Source organism: Podarcis raffonei, chromosome 4 (genome assembly GCF_027172205.1).
Source record: "Podarcis raffonei isolate rPodRaf1 chromosome 4, rPodRaf1.pri, whole genome shotgun sequence".
NCBI classification, from domain to species: Eukaryota; Metazoa; Chordata; class Lepidosauria; order Squamata; family Lacertidae; genus Podarcis; species Podarcis raffonei.
The window spans coordinates 96,047,734-96,065,954 of NC_070605.1; the positions used below are offsets into that span (position 1 = coordinate 96,047,734).

The 18,221-nt window shown below is 44.3% G+C and overlaps 1 protein-coding gene across 2 annotated transcripts in view; it reads left to right on the plus strand.

Moving 5' to 3' along the window:
- Positions 1 to 18,221, plus strand: part of DNAJC3 (DnaJ heat shock protein family (Hsp40) member C3) — a 47,261-nt gene that overhangs the window by 17,213 nt on the left and 11,827 nt on the right. For both annotated transcript variants that reach the window (XM_053384588.1, XM_053384587.1), the window contains exons 5-9: positions 10,018 to 10,170; positions 11,709 to 11,890; positions 14,189 to 14,308; positions 16,010 to 16,115; positions 16,201 to 16,321. In XM_053384588.1, coding sequence (XP_053240563.1) covers positions 10,018 to 10,170; positions 11,709 to 11,890; positions 14,189 to 14,308; positions 16,010 to 16,115; positions 16,201 to 16,321 — 682 coding nt within the window. The remainder of the gene's footprint in view (positions 1 to 10,017; positions 10,171 to 11,708; positions 11,891 to 14,188; positions 14,309 to 16,009; positions 16,116 to 16,200; positions 16,322 to 18,221) is intronic.

Sequence of the window (18,221 nt, forward strand, 5' to 3'; positions counted from 1 at the left end):
GGGAAGCAGCCGAAATGATTCAAGTTGTTATAAAATTTCTGGGATGCTTACGACTGTAAATCAAAGATATTAACAGGGAAATGGGATTTTGAAATCTAATAGGGTTTGGAGATTGGGAACTCTATCCAGAGACAGTTAAAAATCCTTGGGGACGAGAGAGCCATGATTTAAGCGTGACTGACTTGAGGCCAAAGTATTAAAAATATGAGAAACAAACACACACCTCTTTCCCAGCAAAATAATTTCTACCATAGTTTTGTTTGCTGGTGCTGTCTCTGATTTTAAACAGTTCTGGAATTTCCCCCATCATGTGCCTGTAGCATTCTTAATGTATTTTGTGCTCTTGAAAAGCCTTTTTTAAGGTTCCATTGGCGACTGATCTTTGTTTGCAAGGGGAAACTGGGGGTTGTATCCATCAGAATTGTCCTGTTTGTGCAAGGACTTCTGTGTGCACAGTGGAACTGCGGCTCCTTTCTCTGTGTACCCCACAATCTGTTCAGGGGGCGGGTTGTTTTCCCAAATCTTCTAGGAGAGGAAGCCCCATTGCGCAGATGGAAGGGCATGTGCTAATGGGACAACTTTGTTGGAGACCATGCCATTAGTCAGATCCAGGGCTGGTACAGCATCTCCCTGATATGCCTCATGGTGCCACTGGCCCTGAATAGCCCTGGGTTCTGGCCCATTTTAAGGCATCTTGATTGGGAGTGACCACCAATAGACCCCACCTGTCCGTAGACAAGAGTTTTCTGTGCACGCAAACCATTGGCAATATTTAAGTTGGAGTTATATAGCCGCTCCTTTGCAAGATGCTTATCTCTTTTACTTAACCTTTATCATCATAGGGTGCGGTGCGGCGCTCCTATGATAATCCAGTTTCAGAAACCTTTTTCCTCTCACATTGTAGATAACACTTTTGCTAGCTTCTGGTCTTTCTGTGCCGGTGTAAACGCCTATTAAATATAGCATCACACTTTCAGAAGATATAGGAGCATGATTAGTCGCACCAACAGTGTAAAGAACAGCTTCTATCCGTGGGCTGTTAGGCCGCTGAATGAAAAGATAACAACAGGGCAACTGACTTTCGGGTTTGGTGGGTGTGCGTCGGTAAACGAGAATTAAGACTAAGAGAGCTGAGTGGGGGGTGCTCATGCAATTTCACTGTATACAAGTTGTACAAGTGACAATAAAGTATTTCAATTTCTAGCATTTGCCTTTTTGCAAATCAAACCTTTTTTTTTAGAAAGGGGAGGCTATAAACAGAATAAATTATAAGCTTTCCTTGAGAAAGTTAAAGTGGCATGTTGTGTGAAGCTACAGTGTGGCGTCTTTCAAGCAGAATTAGTGTGTTGCTTGGAGGAATAAATTTAGCCCTCCAGATGTAAGGAATTAAAAGCGGGCAGGTGGCTTCATCAACCAGTTGTGCTGCTAAAGCCATAAAGTTTGGCTCTGTGGAAGACGGTTTTGTCTTTTATGTGGTGTGAGGTGGTTCTGCAGACTGCACCTGCAAAGGAGAGCTTTTCTAGATGGCTTCTGGAATGGATGAGCTCTTAGTAAATCCCACCCCTTGTAAACTGGCTTCCAGAGGAAAAAAGGAAGCAGAAATGTAGATTTCACAGGGATTATCTTTTGTGCCGCACAATGGAAATCTTTTAAGTGTTTCTTATGCTGTGTGGAATATATGCAACTACAAAGATTTTAGCACCGTGGTAATATGGGTGAATGTGTGATCAGTCCCAAGTGTGTGTGAATTGGGCCCTGGTGAGTTTGCCCCCTCTCTGTCTTTTTAAAATGGCATTAATACGTATAATGAAGAGGAGATCTGGCAGAGGGGGCATAACAAACAAGAATTTTAATAACAAGGGGATTATTGGTGACATAGCGGGGCAGCATGCTGCTCCTTGCAATACAAAATTGAAATTGATAGCACAGGGACTGGAAGGTGACTCAGACAATTCCTAGTATGGCAGATTAAGGGAGACACTAGACTACAGGCATCATCTCTCTCGGGAACCACAAGTGGAAAACTTATTGTTCATTTTGTATTGTTCCACTAGAGGCCAGCAAAGACTATTATTGAAGACAAACGTCTTTTGTCAGCTTCTTGTCAGTTGTGTTTTTCTAATGCAGAATGTCCTGTTAAGTTTTGTATCCTGCCTATTTGATTAAAATGCTGCCCAGCCAATAGAAGAGGGCCTTCTGGCGGTTCCCTCATTGCGAGAAGTGAGGTTACAGGAACCAGACAGAGGGCCTTCTCGGTAGTGGTGCCCGCCCTGTGGAACGCCCTCCCATCAGATGTCAAGGAAATAAGCAGCTATCTTATTTTTAAAAGACATCTGAATTCAGCCCTGTTTAGGGAAGTTTTTAATATTTAATGCTGTATTGTTTTTAACACTCGATTGGGAGCCGCCCAGAGTGGCTGGGGACACTCAGCCAGATGGGCGGGGTATAAATAATAAATTATTATTATTATTACAGGCCTTTCTGCTTTAAATAGGCCATAGTGTTTCCCTCAAGACAATGTGATTCCTAGTTATTATATATTTACAGTTATTATTATTTTACAATTATTATTTATTTTAGTCATAGTTCTGATTTGTTTGCAGGATGGTTATGCAGCAATGAACATTCATCCTGATGTGTTTGCGGAGTGTTTACACATCTCGATGCATTTCCCTGTCACTTTCCAAACCATAAAAAAAATTCATGAAAAAAAGAAAAAATAGTACAGGATAGTTCAGTTGGTTAGAGCATGGTGCTGATAGCACCAAGGTTGCAGGCTCAATCCCCCTATGGGACAGCTGCATATTTCTGCATTGCAAGGGGTTGGACTAAATGATCCTTAGGGTCCCTTCCAACTCTATAATTCTCTGATTTGTTGCATTAGGGTGAAAGAGCCCTTTGCGCAAACCTAAAGTCATGCGAAGTCAAAACCAGATGGTGCCACCAGATGGCGCCAGAGAGCAAAAAAAATTCTTTACAATTTTTACATAGCATTTTAAAAATTTTGTTATAATGATTCAATTTCTGACTTATTTATAGCGGTTTTTTTCCTTGTATGTAGATCCACTCCAGATTAGTGCTGGGAAGGAGAGAGGCAAGAGGGGAACCAACCAGAACTGCTCCCCAGTTGCCCACTCGCTCCTCCTCTGCCTAACAGCTGCTTTGGTGCCAGCCATGACATGTGATGATGGGGTTGGACAGCTTTGCAGCTCCACTCCTGATGGGTTGCTTGTTTGATTGCATTTATATCCCAGCTTTTTCTTTGGTGTACATTTAATCCCCGTAACAACCATGTGAGGTAGGTTAGACTGAGAGGCAGTGACTGGCCCAAGGGCTCCCAGTGTCAGGAGTTCAGCCTACACTCAAGTAGGACCCTGGCAGAGACACATGCCTGACTGGCATGTTCTCTCCTTCCTGGTCGATCGTTCGGGAGCTTCAAAAGCTTTCTTCAGCCCAAAGAGAGCCAGTGTGGTGTGGTTAAGAGCGGCGGATTCATAATCTGGTGAACCGGGTTCGCGTCTCTGCTCCTCCACATGCAGCTGCTGGGTGACCTTGGGCTAGTCCCACTTCTCTGAAGTCTCTCAGCCCCACTCACCTCACAGAGTGTTTGTTGTGGGGGAGGGAGGGAAAGGAGAATGTGAGCCGCTTTGAGACTCCTTAGGGTAGTGATAAAGCGGGATATCAAATCCAAACTACTACAAACATCACAGCGACCGATGCCAACAGACATCGGCACACTTAGGGATCCGCAGAGTTTGTGCAGCTTGCGTAACAGACCTCAGCAACTCAGCATTTTGGCTAATCTACTTTATTTACATATAAACACACATGGAGCACTGCAACATGGCTCCCTCTCTCTCTAGCATCAGACAGCAAAGAGAAAAAACAAAGGACAATAGTCCCACTTCACGGAACACAGCAACACAAACATCCTGTTTCCGTCACTTCCCACTCTATGGAGTCAAAACATATACCGTCATGTGAAAGACAACAATCCCATGACTGCAATCATGGAGCAGGAATTCTAACACCCAGTGGGGGGGGGGATTTGAACCCTGGTCTTCCAGGTCCTAGCCTGGCACTCCAACCACTTCACCACAACATTGGAGTGCCAAACACACGAGCAACCCATAAGCGGGGCTAATGGCTGTCAGTTACCAAGTGTAGGCAGACCAAATGATAAACATACGCAAGAGAACCTGGCATTAGGGTGCAATCCTGTGCACACTTACCTGGGACTAAGCTCCATTGAATACAGTGTGACTTACCTCCAAGTAAATGTACATAGAATGGCATTGTGTGGGTGTCGGGTTTGGGTTTAGGTAGATATGAAGCCCTGATTCTCAAAGCAGTTTAAGAAAAGAGAGGGGAAGGAAACCACACACAAATCCTAAGTTTTGAATTTGTTGTTGTTGTTTCTTTTGAATTATTTGTTTTGTGTGTGTGAGGTTTTTAAAAATCTGCTTTCAGAAATTGATGAAACGACTTCTAATGTGCCTGCTGGTGTTTTATGGATTGATTTTTTTAAAAAAAATGTTGCACTGTGGGTTATAAGATTGGCTAGCTATGAAAAACTGATAAATTACATGACACCAACCTTAGGAATATGCAGGCTAGAAATGCAAGCTGATGAAGCTCAGTATGACAAATTGTTAAACCCAACACATGTCGCTGTGTTTTTGGCTTAACAAAGCAAATAGATTCATAAAGCAGAAATGAGATGCACGCGCAAATAATTTTTAAAAGCAGTTTGACCACTTCCATCTCATCTATTTTATACTGTTGTTAAACTGCTAATTAAGCTGTACTAAATGATTTTTTTTTATTACCTACATTAGCTTGCTATAGGGAGGTCACTGCAGTATATTTTTTATAGCCACAAGTTCTGCTGGCATCATTATTTTTATGGCTAGAAAGCTTAAGTTGACAAACTTTTGATGGATATTCCCTTTCCTGGTGGTGATTTCTTAGTATGACATTTTCTGTAAAAGGGTAAATTTCCTGAGAGAGACAGGAGGCCACTAAAAAGCCTACAGACCCATAAGCGATGTAAATATTAGACCATTTATATTGCACAGTGACCACGCAGACAAGTGGTGGATGATGCAAACTGGATGTCACTGATGTGCTGGGATGTAGGAGCAAAATCTTTTGTAGCACAATCTTATGTCTAATTGGAAGTACCGTATTTTTCGCCCTATAGGACACACTTTTTCCCCTCCAAAAATGAAGGGGAAATGTGTGTGCGTCCTATGGGGCGAATGCAGGCTTTCGCTGAAGCCTGGAGAGCGAGGGGTTGGTGAGCACCGACCCCTCTCGCTCTCCAGGCTTCAGGAAACTCTGCTCCCCCGGCTTGCGCAGAGCTGCCTCTTATCCCGAAGCTCCGGCGCGCTGGGCAGTCGCGCTGTGGCTTCAGGTAGCTCCGCGCAAGCCGCGGGAGGACTGCCGCAGCTTGCGCAGAGCCGCCTCTTATCCCGAAGCCCTGGCGCACTGGGCAGTCGCGTGGGGCATCAGGTAGCTCTGCGCAAGCCGCGGGAGGGCTCCCACGGCTTGTGCAGAGCAGCCTGTTCTGGGGTCTGGGGAAGCTCGGGCTTCCCCCGACCCAGCCCCGCGCCTGGGGGGGGGAATAATTTTTTTCCCTTTATTTCCCCCCCAAAAAACTAGGTGCGCCTTATGGGCCGGTGCGTCCTATGGGGCGCAAAATACGGTAAATCCCGTCGGTGGGGTTTACTTCCAGGTAAATGTGCATAGGACTGTAACTTCAATGCATATGGTCTGAAAAGCTGGTGTTCCCCAGTTCTCTTATCCCATATAATGGCTTGTTAATACATCAGTATGTCTGGGTTTTTCTGGATTCTTGTTATCCTACTTCCCCATGCTTTTCAACCAGCTAGCTAAGGTTACCAGATTTTTTTCAATGAATCCGGGGACACTTTAATTAATTAATCAATTAATTAATTACTACATGTTCAGGATGTTGATGCTGTAGCGATGGCGGTGGCAGAGGGGTGCCCACCGCCTTGACCTCAACCGCCACGTTTCCCCTTCCTCCGAGGCTTCTATCTCCTCTCTCCATGAGCCTGGCCAGCCACTGAGGTGTTGGTTCTTCGGTGGTGGTGGTGGGGAAGCAGTGCGTGGTGGGTCATGCGTGGAAGGCGGAGAAGGAGGGCCAAGAGCGGCGGCAAGGCTCAGGCAGCGTGATGCCTCCCTTCTCATTGGAGCAGACCCAATCCCATTCCTACTTAGAATCATAGAATCATAGAATCATAGAGTTGGAAGAGACCACAAGGGCCATCGAGTCCAACCCCCTGCCAAGCAGGAAACACCATCAGAGCACTCCTGACATATGGTTGTCAAGCCTCTGCTTAAAGACCTCCAAAGAAGGAGACTCCACCACACTCCTTGGCAGCAAATTCCACTGTCAAACAGCTCTTACTGTCAGGAAGTTCTTCCTAATGTTTAGGTGGAATCTTCTTTCCTGCAGTTTGGATCCATTGCTCCGTGTCCGCTTCTCTGGAGCAGCAGAAAACAACCTTTCTCCCTCCTCTATGTGACATCCTTTTATATATTTGAACATGGCTATCATATCACCCCTTAACCTCCTCTTCTCCAGGCTAAACATGCCCAGCTCCCTTAGCCGTTCCTCATAAGGCATCGTTTCCAGGCCTTTGACCATTTTGGTTGCCCTCCTCTGGACACGTTCCAGTTTGTCAGTGTCCTTCTTGAACTGTGGTGCCCAGAACTGGACACAGTACTCCAGGTGAGGTCTGACCAGAGCAGAATACAGTGGCACTATTACTTCCCTTGATCTAGATGCTATACTCCTATTGATGCAGCCCAGAATTGCATTGGCTTTTTTAGCTGCCGCGTCACACTGTTGGCTCATGTCTAGTTTGTGGTCAACCAAGACTCCTAGATCCTTTTCACATGTACTGCTCTCAAGCCTGCAAGCAGGAGGGGGCAGGGATCCCCCAGCTGGGAAGGGAGGCTTCCTGTTGCCAAACTGAGAGATCCCTGCCTGAGGCTGCTCTGATAGGCAGCATGAAGCCTCCCTTCACAGCTTAGTAGCTGGGGTCAGGGAAGGTGGAGGCAGCCCGGAAGCCGCATCTTAGAGCCCCTGCACTAATTTCCCAGGGATATTAGATGAAATCCGGGGACATTCCGGGGATGGAATTTGTCCGGGGACTTATTCGCAAATCCGGGGACTTTCCCCAGGAAACAGGGACATCTGGTAACCCTAAGCTAGGCATGTGATTTATCCTCTAAAGCAGTGCTTCTCAACTTGGGTCCCCAGCTGTTTTTGGACTACGACTCCCATCAACCCTGACCGCTGGACCTGCTAGCTAGGGATGATGGGAATTGTAGTCCAACCCAAGTTTGGGAAACACTGCTCTTCAAGAGAGGGATGGGAAACTTCTGTCTTTCCAGATGTTGTTGGATTCCAGTTCCTTTTTTTAAAAAAATAATTTTTATTCAAATTTCCAATAACCATTCCATTTATAATTTAACATCCAATTTAACTTATACATCTTTTAGACTTCCATCAGCCTATCTGACAATTTTCATATTTATCACAACTTCTCACATTTCCTAAATTTATGTTGCACTTTAACAATCCTTATTTTATCTTCTCTTTTAAGCGACATTCCTATCTATTCTTTTCACAGAGCTTCCTGAAATCCAACAAGCGTTATTTCCTGATCACACACAGTTTTGATATACTCTGTAAATTTATTCCAGTATATCAAAACTGTGTGTGATGGATTCCAGTTCCATCAGCACCAGCCAGCGTTTCCCCCTGCAATATCTACAGGTTAATACACACCTTAACTTGTTGAAAGACAACTCCCCTAACCCCTAACCATTTGGCATGTGGACTGGGGCGGATGGGAGTTGGAGTTCGATAGCATCTGAAGGGCACCAGGTTTCCTAAGAAGATATTACAGCTGTTGTTGGAATGAAACCCAGGAACGTGGCACATTTGCCTGTTACCATTTGACCGACCTCGTCTCCTCCTGTTTCCCAGCCTCAATACCACTTTTGTGTGTACCTTTCTCTTTTTGTTCCTCTTGGACTCGGCGGATTTCACTAGCGTGGGAAGTAAGGAGAATGTATGGCCTTGTTTGCTTTCTTGTTAGCGCTCAAGTGTTTCCGTAATCATGATAAATATATTTTCATAAATCAAAAGGCTAAAGACGCCTTTTAAGAGTGCGCGTTCCGAACGTGGGGGAACTTAATCATCGTTTTATTATTTGTTCAAGTGTCAGATACACCAGGAACGGTTCGGAGACAAAAGTAAGGCCCTGCCTTGTGTGCAGGGCTCACGGTCTAAATGACTGAAGAACTGCATGTCAGAAAATAGCAATGACAGGAGCTAAAGGCTTAAAAAAACCCTTTTAATTGGTTTGGAATTGCTTGTTTCCGTTCATCAGCTAACTCTGGGTGACAGGGACAGCCCTGGGCTTTTTTGCACCTGGAGTACAATGGCACTTCTCCCCCCCCCCCCACCATCCCTCTCTTTCTCTCAATCTCTCTGTTTTTCCTTTCTGCCTTTTCCTTTCTTGTGTTAAATGATGCACAGAGAAGGAGGTTGGAGAAATGAAAATTGTTTCCCCTCTGGAATCTGCTGTCCAAAGGGAACGCGTCGTGATGTTTCATTGAAAGGTCAGACCTCCTCAGCGATAGGTGGTGGCTATAAAGAACATTTGGCTTGTTTAGAAATTATATTTGTATTCATAACATGAGGCAACGCATATTGAAATTTCAATATGTTACACATATTTTCTTTTAAAATAAATAACATTTTCTCCTCTAATATCCTGGAGTTATTCTCTCTCCCTCCCTCAACCCCAAATTCAGTAGTCTGACCTTCTGTATAAAACATGCCTTTTGCCTTGTTTTATGCACATAATTTATTTCTAACACTACAGTATTCTCCCAACAGCTTATTTAGCCATTATAGTGAAATAGTCTGTGGGAGGGATGTGTGCTTTGCTACGTTGGGTTATTTGGTTGGATTAGCTGCTGGGATCCAGGCTGACACACTGTCTCTATTACTAGCAAATTTCCATGTCTTTGGAGGTGAAAGGAGCCCTTTTATTCTGTATGTCCCCTGCACGCTAGTGTCCTTTTATTTCACATTCTTGCTATAATTGTGTGAGGCAGTGTGTATTTTCTAAACAAAGCTTTTGTTCAACTCTGCACATCAGTTGTTTTGGCTGAACCAATTTGGTCAGATGGTGAGTAAAATCTTGGGATCAAGGACATTAAATATTGGGGTGTTGTTATACGTTCAAAGCAACTCTTGGCCCCATATTACAAAACACAATAAAATCTAAATCCTACAATTGATGGCCTCTCGAGATTATAGACCTCCAAAAATAAAGGCTAGCGATGATAGAATTTGGAGTTCAACTACATCTGCAGGTTCTTCATCTTTTTGTTTAGGGGGTAATATCCAGACTTAGTCATGTTTACTAAAAGACCCATTGAAAACAGTAAGTTTTAAGTTAGTCATGACTAACAAGCCCCAAGAATTTCCCCAAAGGAATTTAGTGGCATCATTTTGCTTTGTGCACAGCAGATGATGGGTTGTAGAATTCCTCCTTTCAGTGCCATCTTTAGCAGATGTGGCGCCGAGGTGCAAATATCCGCTCAGCGCCCCCAAATTACCCAGATGGGGGGGCGTGAAGCTGCGCACTGCCAGCCATGGGGTGTGTGTGTGTGTGTGTGTGTGTGCACAATTCTCCACCATGCCGCTGCAGGGATCGCTCTCCTCCCGCGGAGGTTTGGGAGGCAAGCTGCACGCCCACCAGCCATATGGTTGACGGGGCACAGCTGGCAGGCGGGCAGGGGAAGGGGAGGCCGCCGGCAAAGCTGCGCAGCTCCCCCGCTCTCTGGGGCGTCCCTGAGAGACCGGCGCCCTGGCGCAACGAACCACTAAGCCCTATGGGAAAGACGGCCCTGCCTCCGTTTCAGGTGTAACTGTTCTTTGTCTTTCTTTGTCAATTTTTGCAGCTTCAGTCTAATCCTAGCGATAAGGAAGACACAGAAGCCCGCACCCAGCTGATGAAGTCTGACGAGATGCAGCGCCTACATTCGGAAGCGCAGTCAGCATATCTCACGGGGGATTATTACACTGTGATCGGTCTCTTGGATGAAATTCTGAACGTAAGTCTCAGAGGGGAAACGGCTGCCAAGAGATAATTGTGGGCTCTGCAGGTGGCAGATGAGCAGCTCCTCTTAACAAACTCTACCTTGATATAACTCAAAAGTCCTCAGATCAGTTCAGCTTGAGGTCATAGTGAGCATCTGGCTAATTGCCTGAATGGCTGAAATTTCACCACTGATTACTGCCTCAACAAATAAATTAGGTTATTATTATTATTATTAAATTTATTATTATTATTTATTAGAATTTATATACTGTCCTATACCCATAGGTCTCAGGGGAGTTCACAGAAAAGATTAACATAAAAACCACAATATATATAATCAAAATAAGAAGAACAACCCAATAACATGCCCCCCCCAAAAAAGAGCCACATTTTAAAAAGGCATAGGATGTCCATCAGTTCAACCAAAACTAATAAAATTATATATATATATATATATATATATATATATATATATATATATATATATATATGCCAGCTGCTGGGAATAATTAATGGGGAAGGTGTTGTTGCACTCAGATCCTGTTTTAAGGCTTCCTGTAGGTATCTTGGTTGACCACTGAGAACAGGATGCTAGACTAGATGGGCCAATGGCCTGATCCAGCAGCGTTTTCTTCTGAAAGTGGGCTCTCTCCTGAAATGTCCACATCCGCTTCTATAACAGGAAATAAGCATTGTGGTAACCTCAAGGTTAGATCACTGCAATGCGTTGTACGTAGGGCTGCTCTGGTTCGCCAGAAGCGGCTTAGTCATGCTGGCCACATGACCCGGAAGCTGTACGCTGGCTCCCTCAGCCAGTATAGCGAGATGAGCGCCACAACCCCAGAGTCATTCGTGACTGGACTTAATGGTCAGGGTACCATTTACCTAAAAACATTGTTTTTAATAGGTCTTGCTCTGTGTGCTGTCTACTGTTGTTGTTCATTATTAATTAACTGAACCCTATAGGGGACGCGGGTGGCGCTGTGGGTTAAACCACAGAGCCTAGGACTTGCCGATCAGAAAGTCGGCGGTTCGAATCCCCGTGACGGGGTGAGCTCCCATTGCTCAGTCCCTGCTCCTGCCAACCTAGCAGTTCGAAAGCACACCAGTGCAAGTAGATAAATAGGTACCGCTCCGGTGGGAAGGTAAACGACATTTCCGTGTGCTGCTCTGGTTCGCCAGAAGTGGCTTAGTCATGCTGGCCACATGACCCGGAAGCTGTACGCCGGCTCCCTTGGCCAATAAAGCGAGATGAGCGCCGCAACCCCAGAGTCGGCCACGACTGGAGCTAATGGCCAGGGGTCCCTTTACCTTTACCTATACCTGTAGATCTCAGGGCAGCTCACAACATAAAATCACAATATAAAAAACTCAAAATGCATAATAAAAACATAAACAAAGGCAACCCAATAATCTCATAATGTGTATAGAAATGGATCTTTGCCTCACCATAGAGGCGGCATCAAAGTACATTTATTGTCCTTTTTGTAAAAAAAATGCAACAACAAACGTTTTGGTCCAAAGTCTCGCTTTCATTTTTGGTTTCTCAAGGTTTGTGTTTGGGCTGCAGAGATGCGGGAGCTTCGAGCTGAATGTTACATCAAGGAAGGAGAGCCCGGCAAGGCCCTGAGTGATTTAAAAGCTGCTGCCAAATTGAAGAGCGATAACACCGAAGCATTTTATAAGATCAGCACTATATACTATCAGCTGGGAGACCACGAAATGTCTTTGAGGTAAGGTTACTATTATTACCTGTAAGGGCAAAAATAAAAAAAAGTCTCCTCAGAAGTAGTTGGGTGTTTCCCCCCACCCCCCAACTCGGCACAGGTTGGAAATATGCTTTGAATATATGCCCCCCATCCTGACTTACCCTCACAAGTTTACTATATTCAGTTATCAGAACTGCCAATCAGATTAAGAGGCTAATCGTAAGCCAACTAGCCAGTAAAGCTCCAGCAGAAGACATGATCCCAATGGAGATTTATAAGATAAGACCTGATTTCTGGTCACCCATTTTTGCAAAACTGTTTTCATACATTAACAGCTCAGGTCTCATACCAGAAGGGTGGAAGCTGAGTATAATTGCCCCAATATATAAAAAAGGGTGATAAGAAAAACCCTGCCAATTATAGACCCATGAGCTTGTTAGATGTAGCCTCTAAACTATATGCCAGGCTCCTTCTTGGGAGACTGGAAGAATGGGCAGATACAAATAAGGTGATATCTGAAGTCCAGGCAGGTTTCCAAAGAGGAAAATCCACATTGGACCAGTGCTTTGTGATGAACTTTCTGCTATGTAAATACATCCATAATTTGAAGCAAAAATTATATGTCGCTTTTACCGATCTAAAGTCACCTTTCGATACGGTCCCAAGACTTGCATTGTGGCAAAAATTGGAAAAGACAAATATAGACCCCCGTCTGTTATTTCTTATCAAAACACTATATACTGACACATCAATACAAGTAAAGGTGGATCTGGCTGGCCATCTCACCACTAGAATTAAGGCCATTACTGGAGTCAAACAGGGATGCATTTTGGCACCTTTCCTGTTTAATTTTTATATTAATGACATGGTTAAAGAACTGGAGGGCCTACAGTTTGCCCCGTCACAATTCTCGGCCAAAAACTCTCAGTCTTAATGTATGCTGAAGACCTAGTACTTGTATCTAGAACCCAGCTGGGCCTGAGACGGCTGCTTGCAAAATTAAGTTCATATTGCGCGAGGAATGCTTTATCTATAAACTACGATAAGACGCAGGTCATTGTATTTGGGAAGCACCCTAAAAAGCATGTTTGGCGCCTGGGTGAACACATCATAAACCAAATTAATACATTTAAATATCTGGCATTGATTTATTCAGAAACGGCATCTTGGAATACACAGCTATCCAATATTAAATTGCAAGCCTTTAAATCAGCAAAAGCTATTTTGAAATTCGCTGCTTGTAAAGGTAGAAATCTGGTTAACCCAGCTCTATCTGAAATATGCTTTGCCTTGGCAGAAACAAAATCTCTGCTTGCCAAGGTATCGTAGGAGCTTGGGAGACATATGTTGGGGAGAAATAGCTCAGGGAAACATTTATTCCTCCCAAGCCTATGTCTTCCTCATTGAAAATCCCCCAGCAACACCCTCCCTCGGATCTTGTTTTGGGTTTTGGGATTGGGGTGGTAGAGAAAGAAGGGTTCAAAATGCTTTAGTGGGGCCTGGAAAAAATTGGGTGGGCTGTGGCAGGAAGAGTTTTCTCGCAGCTTTTCCCCTTTGGCCTTCACATCTCAAGGGAGAAGGTTGGAGGAGGAAGAGTGAAGCACCTTTGTCCGCTCCTCTGCCAATTTTCTTCCAAAAATGCTTCCTCAATCTACCAAATTTAACTTGGAGGAAAGCACAGGGTTCAGAACCCCACCTGTTCCTTATGATGCCCATCTGCAATTCCTAATCCTCAGCTGGTGCCTGAGCCTCTGATTTTAGGCAAGTTGCCTTCTAAAACCAAAATATCACTCTCTCTTTGGAGATCTTTCAGAGGCATCACATCCCACGCCAGAAAGCTAAATTAAACACTTTACCCACAAGGGCTTTTTGGAACCTCAGAAACGGTCTCTCGTATCCCTGCCCACTTTTAGAACCTCAGAAAACAGTGCGATGACAATCCAGTGCAAATAAAGCAGAGAGAGAAAATGATTAAAATGAGTTCTTCCCAGAATGTAAATTCCAGGGGTTGCTTGACTGACTAAATTAGTTAGCTCCAGAGTAGCTTTTAGCTTGAAAAGAACCCTCTAGTATCCCCAGTGGGAGGAAACGGATTGTGTCCCACCCCTCTTTTTACATATATACCAACAGGCCATTGAGAAAACCCTTAATATCCAAATTTTTCAGGAGAGGAAATGAATCTGAGAGAGTGTAACCTGTGAAGGGACACACACAAAATGAGTTTAGGAGCAAGATTTGAATCCAGGTCTTTAAAATCTAGCATGCTGCCCGCAGAATAAAACTGACTCGCCGCCTCCTTTCTCTTTTCCCCCCTATAAAAAGTGAAGTGCGTGAATGCCTGAAACTTGACCAAGACCATAAGGAGTGCTTTTCTCACTACAAGAAAGTAAAGAAACTCAATAAGCAGATTTTGTCTGCAGAAGAACTCATCCAAGAAGGCAGGTAAGGTACTAATTGTTAGGTGCTCTGTGAGGCCGGACGCCACTTCTTGGATCACACACAAGCAATGGGCTTACTCTGGGAAACTCTTTCAGAGTAAAGACAGAAACTCAGGCCTGTGAGTCTTATCATAGTTGGTCGGTACTAGGAGATTTTGCTTTTCTAGCTGGGTGGAAACCTTACTAGGCCAAATCCCAAATGAAATGCATCCATGCCATTGACTTTTGTTAGGCAACAAATGTGAATGGCATGAGCTGTATTTATTGGGGATTTTTTTCTGTGCTGCCTTCTAATTTCTGGTTTCTTTTTTTCTATTTTATTATATGTATATTAGACTCACAACTGTCTCCCATCCAGATTACTAACCTCACCTAGACTATTCCAGATTGGCACCTGAGGTGGAAAATTTCTCAAGCCCCTTTTCCCTTCCCTGGCAGAAAAAAATGCAGTGAGGATAGATTAAATACCGTATTTTTTGCACCATAACACTCACTTTTTTCCTCCTAAAAAGTAAGGGGAAATGTCTGTGCGTGTTATGGAGGGAATGCCTACGGGTGGCATGCCTACGGATTTTCCTCCTCTAAAAACTATGTGCGTGTTATGGTCGGGTGCGTGTTATAGAGCGAAAAATACGGTAATTAAGTGCTACCCTTTAATGGCACCCCAAATTTGCTGCCTGAGGTGCCTGCCTTGCTCTGCTTCGTGGTATGTTCAGTAAGACTACAGCGTCTGGTGTCCCCAAAACATTCACCAGGCCCATCTTCCATTGGTTTTTTGCTCCAGTTTCTACCTTTCCTGCCATGTTATCTTTGTCTGAATTTCAGAGGGGTCTTTGTTTCTGTTCTAGCTGTTGGCTCCCCCATCATACTGATCTGGTTGTGTTTGGCTCATTGCTAGGATCCTCACCGCAGCCCTGAACAGTGGCTGAAGCATTGCTCTCTGCATGTTTGATGGTCATTATGCAGCCTTTCAGGGGGCTCATAAGAGGGCCAGCACTAAACATTTCACAGATATCGATTGCTGAATGTGTGGTGGGTTTTCTGTGGCCACATAAACACACACACACAGCTTCTGGTGCCAAGAAGTGGGTAAGCCGGCAACTCGCAGTGCTGCAGAAATGACAAAGGGGGGAAAAGCAAAAGCTTCATTATCACTCCAGTTGCTGATAAATACAAAAAAATGGAGAATCGATTGGCTTTGTGAGTAATTAGAGAGGTTTACCACATGGCCCCTGTGGAAAGCTTTACGTAGTTATTCATCTCCCCAGTAAATTAAAGTGTCAGGGCTGTTAGTTTTAGCGCTAAATGCCATCTCTTATTTAAAACGGCATTTTAATGTCTCAGCGTTTAAATGTGGAGATCACAGCATATTTGCAATTAAAATGCTGCAGCTGCCCATAAATAAATCTTCGTCAGATTGTTAGCTCTTGGGGGAAACAAGATCAAACCAAAGCTTGGGAAGACAGGAAATGTGCTGTGCACAGAGTGTGCTCCAAATGCCACGGTGCTCTGTAACCCACTCGTAGCAAAGGTAAATGAATGCCAAACCTTGGGGGAGGAAAGGCCTGGTTCGCTTGCAGTGCTGTGCCAGTTTAGTGCTACGCAAATGAGCCTGGGCACTCCTTCCTGCCCTTTACTCCACCATGGCTGAAAGCCCCCAGCCCCCAGTTTAAACTAACCACCGTTTGCCATCTGCTGTAAATAGGTACCAAGATGCCATTGGTAAATATGAGACTGTGATGAAAACCGAGTCCGAAGTCCCCGTTTACACGACTCGAGCCAAAGAGAGAATCTGCCACTGCTTCTCGAAGGTAAATGTTTAGTTTCATCTTTTTTGTTGCTGTTGTCGGAAATGAATGTGACCGCTGACCCGGTTGGTCCCTCTTCCCTTTTCAGAACCAGCAGTCGGCCGACGCCATCAAGCTCTGCACAGAAGTTTTGCAGCTGGAACCAGATAACGTAGATGCTCTCAAAGACAGGGCTGAAGCATATTTGCTGGAAGAGCAGTATGAGGAAGGTAAAAATTCAAGGACAGCGGGTGGTTTTTATACAGAAATCGGCAGCATGGGGCAGTCTAGCTGTTCCCTTTGCCACCATGCAAAATCAGTCCCGTTGGAAAACGGATTAAGAATGACTGGTGTGCATTTATTCACATTCTTAATTCTGAACAGTCAAGTCGCTGTGGTAGTGTGCTCAGTGCATTATTTGCAGGCGTAACTATTCCTCGCTAAACTTTGCAGCAGAAGCCAACTCTGAACGGTGTGGATTCTCTGGGGTTTGCGCTGCTGCTGCTGCTGTTCATGAAGTTACCTTTGTCTGATAAAGTCTGCAAGGTAGCAAGCCTTGTTGCCAAGCCTGCCTCCCCCTTTCTGCCTCCAGTGTGGCTTTGCAACTAGTTTTTCCTGCTTAAAAAAGCACACACAGTGTCAATATATATAAAAATTGTTTTAAAAAAGAAAAAGGTAGCCCATTTGAGGCAGGGGATGAGAGGCAGGTAAGGCAGTCAACTCCACCATTTTTCTAGTTGCTGATTGGTATTTATGTCCAACGCAGCACTGAGGGGGAAGGGAGAAAATAAAACTCTAGGAAGCCTTGTTTTAAAGTATGTTTGGGTGCCCTTGCCGTCCTATCTGTTTAACAATACTTGAGAACATTGGCGAAGTGCTAAATCTACACATTGTAGACAGGAGCATTATGTCTTCATCAAGTAAGCTTCACCAATGGAGACTTGAGAATTTTATCATCAAGATCATGGCAGGGGCTATAAGGTTTCCTATTCTAACCCTGGGTTGTATCTTTCCTTACACACAACTACTAAGAGAGCCATTCTCTGCCCGACTGGTACGATATAAACCCTTGAGTTTGTTTGGAGGTTCTAGCAGGGGAGCGGTCAGTTGCAAAGGTGATTCGGACATTTAAGCTGGCACATTCTACCTGAGAACCCCCTGATATTCTATCATATGCAACAAATAAGTTCTAGGAAACGTGACTGTGGTTTATTGTATTTGCAGTGCCTGATGTTTTTATGGTTGGTTACTATTGCTTTTCTTTTTGTTCCCTTTGTGATTGATGCCATGGCCTTTGGCTAGTCCAATAAAGTTTATGATGATGAAGAATATGATGATGATGATACGAACCCTAAATCAGTCACTTTATTTTGCTTAAGTGGGTTTGTCGGCACTTCACGCTTTCCCCCTTTTTATCCTGACAATGTTTCTCTGAGGTGGATTCTGGGTAAGAGATAGCAACTGTCCCAAGTAACTTGATGAATTTCATTACAGAACGAAGATTTGAACCCAGTCCATCACTTTTATCTGTTACATGACACTGGCTTTCCCTTTGCCAGTATGTAACCTGCATTCAAGTATCTTCACTCCATTAGCCATGGTGTGCTGTAGTTGCCTGTGGCAATGAACGAAAAAGGCAAACTTTCAGCAGGCATTCTTTCATTCATTGTGAGATTTTATAATACATGCTTTAAAGGGATGGATGAGGTTGTCCAGCGTTTAACGTTACCAGAGCAATAAAGCTGCAAGATGGGGGACGAAATCTCAGGAGCTTCACTTTCCAACTCTGACGTAGCCGTAGAGTGTTTACGATGGGCCTGAATAGCAGTTTCCTGCTGCTTTTCTAAGTGAACGGCCAAAGTGTTAAGAAATGACAGTGGCAGGCAGAGAACTCTAGTGGCAAATCGCAGTAGGCTGGCTTAGTGAGAATGAAAAAGAGTAATCAGATTTGCGCCTTGTTGGTGGATGGATGTTTTAAATCGCTGGGGCATCAGAACTACTTTTCCCCCTTTTGTTCTTCTTCGAAAGGGAATTGCGTGCAGCCACTGAGTGTCTTAAGTGATATAAATTGGTCACCGTCTCCTGCCGGCTTGCCCAGAAACAGCAGAAAGATAAATGTAATGCCTACTG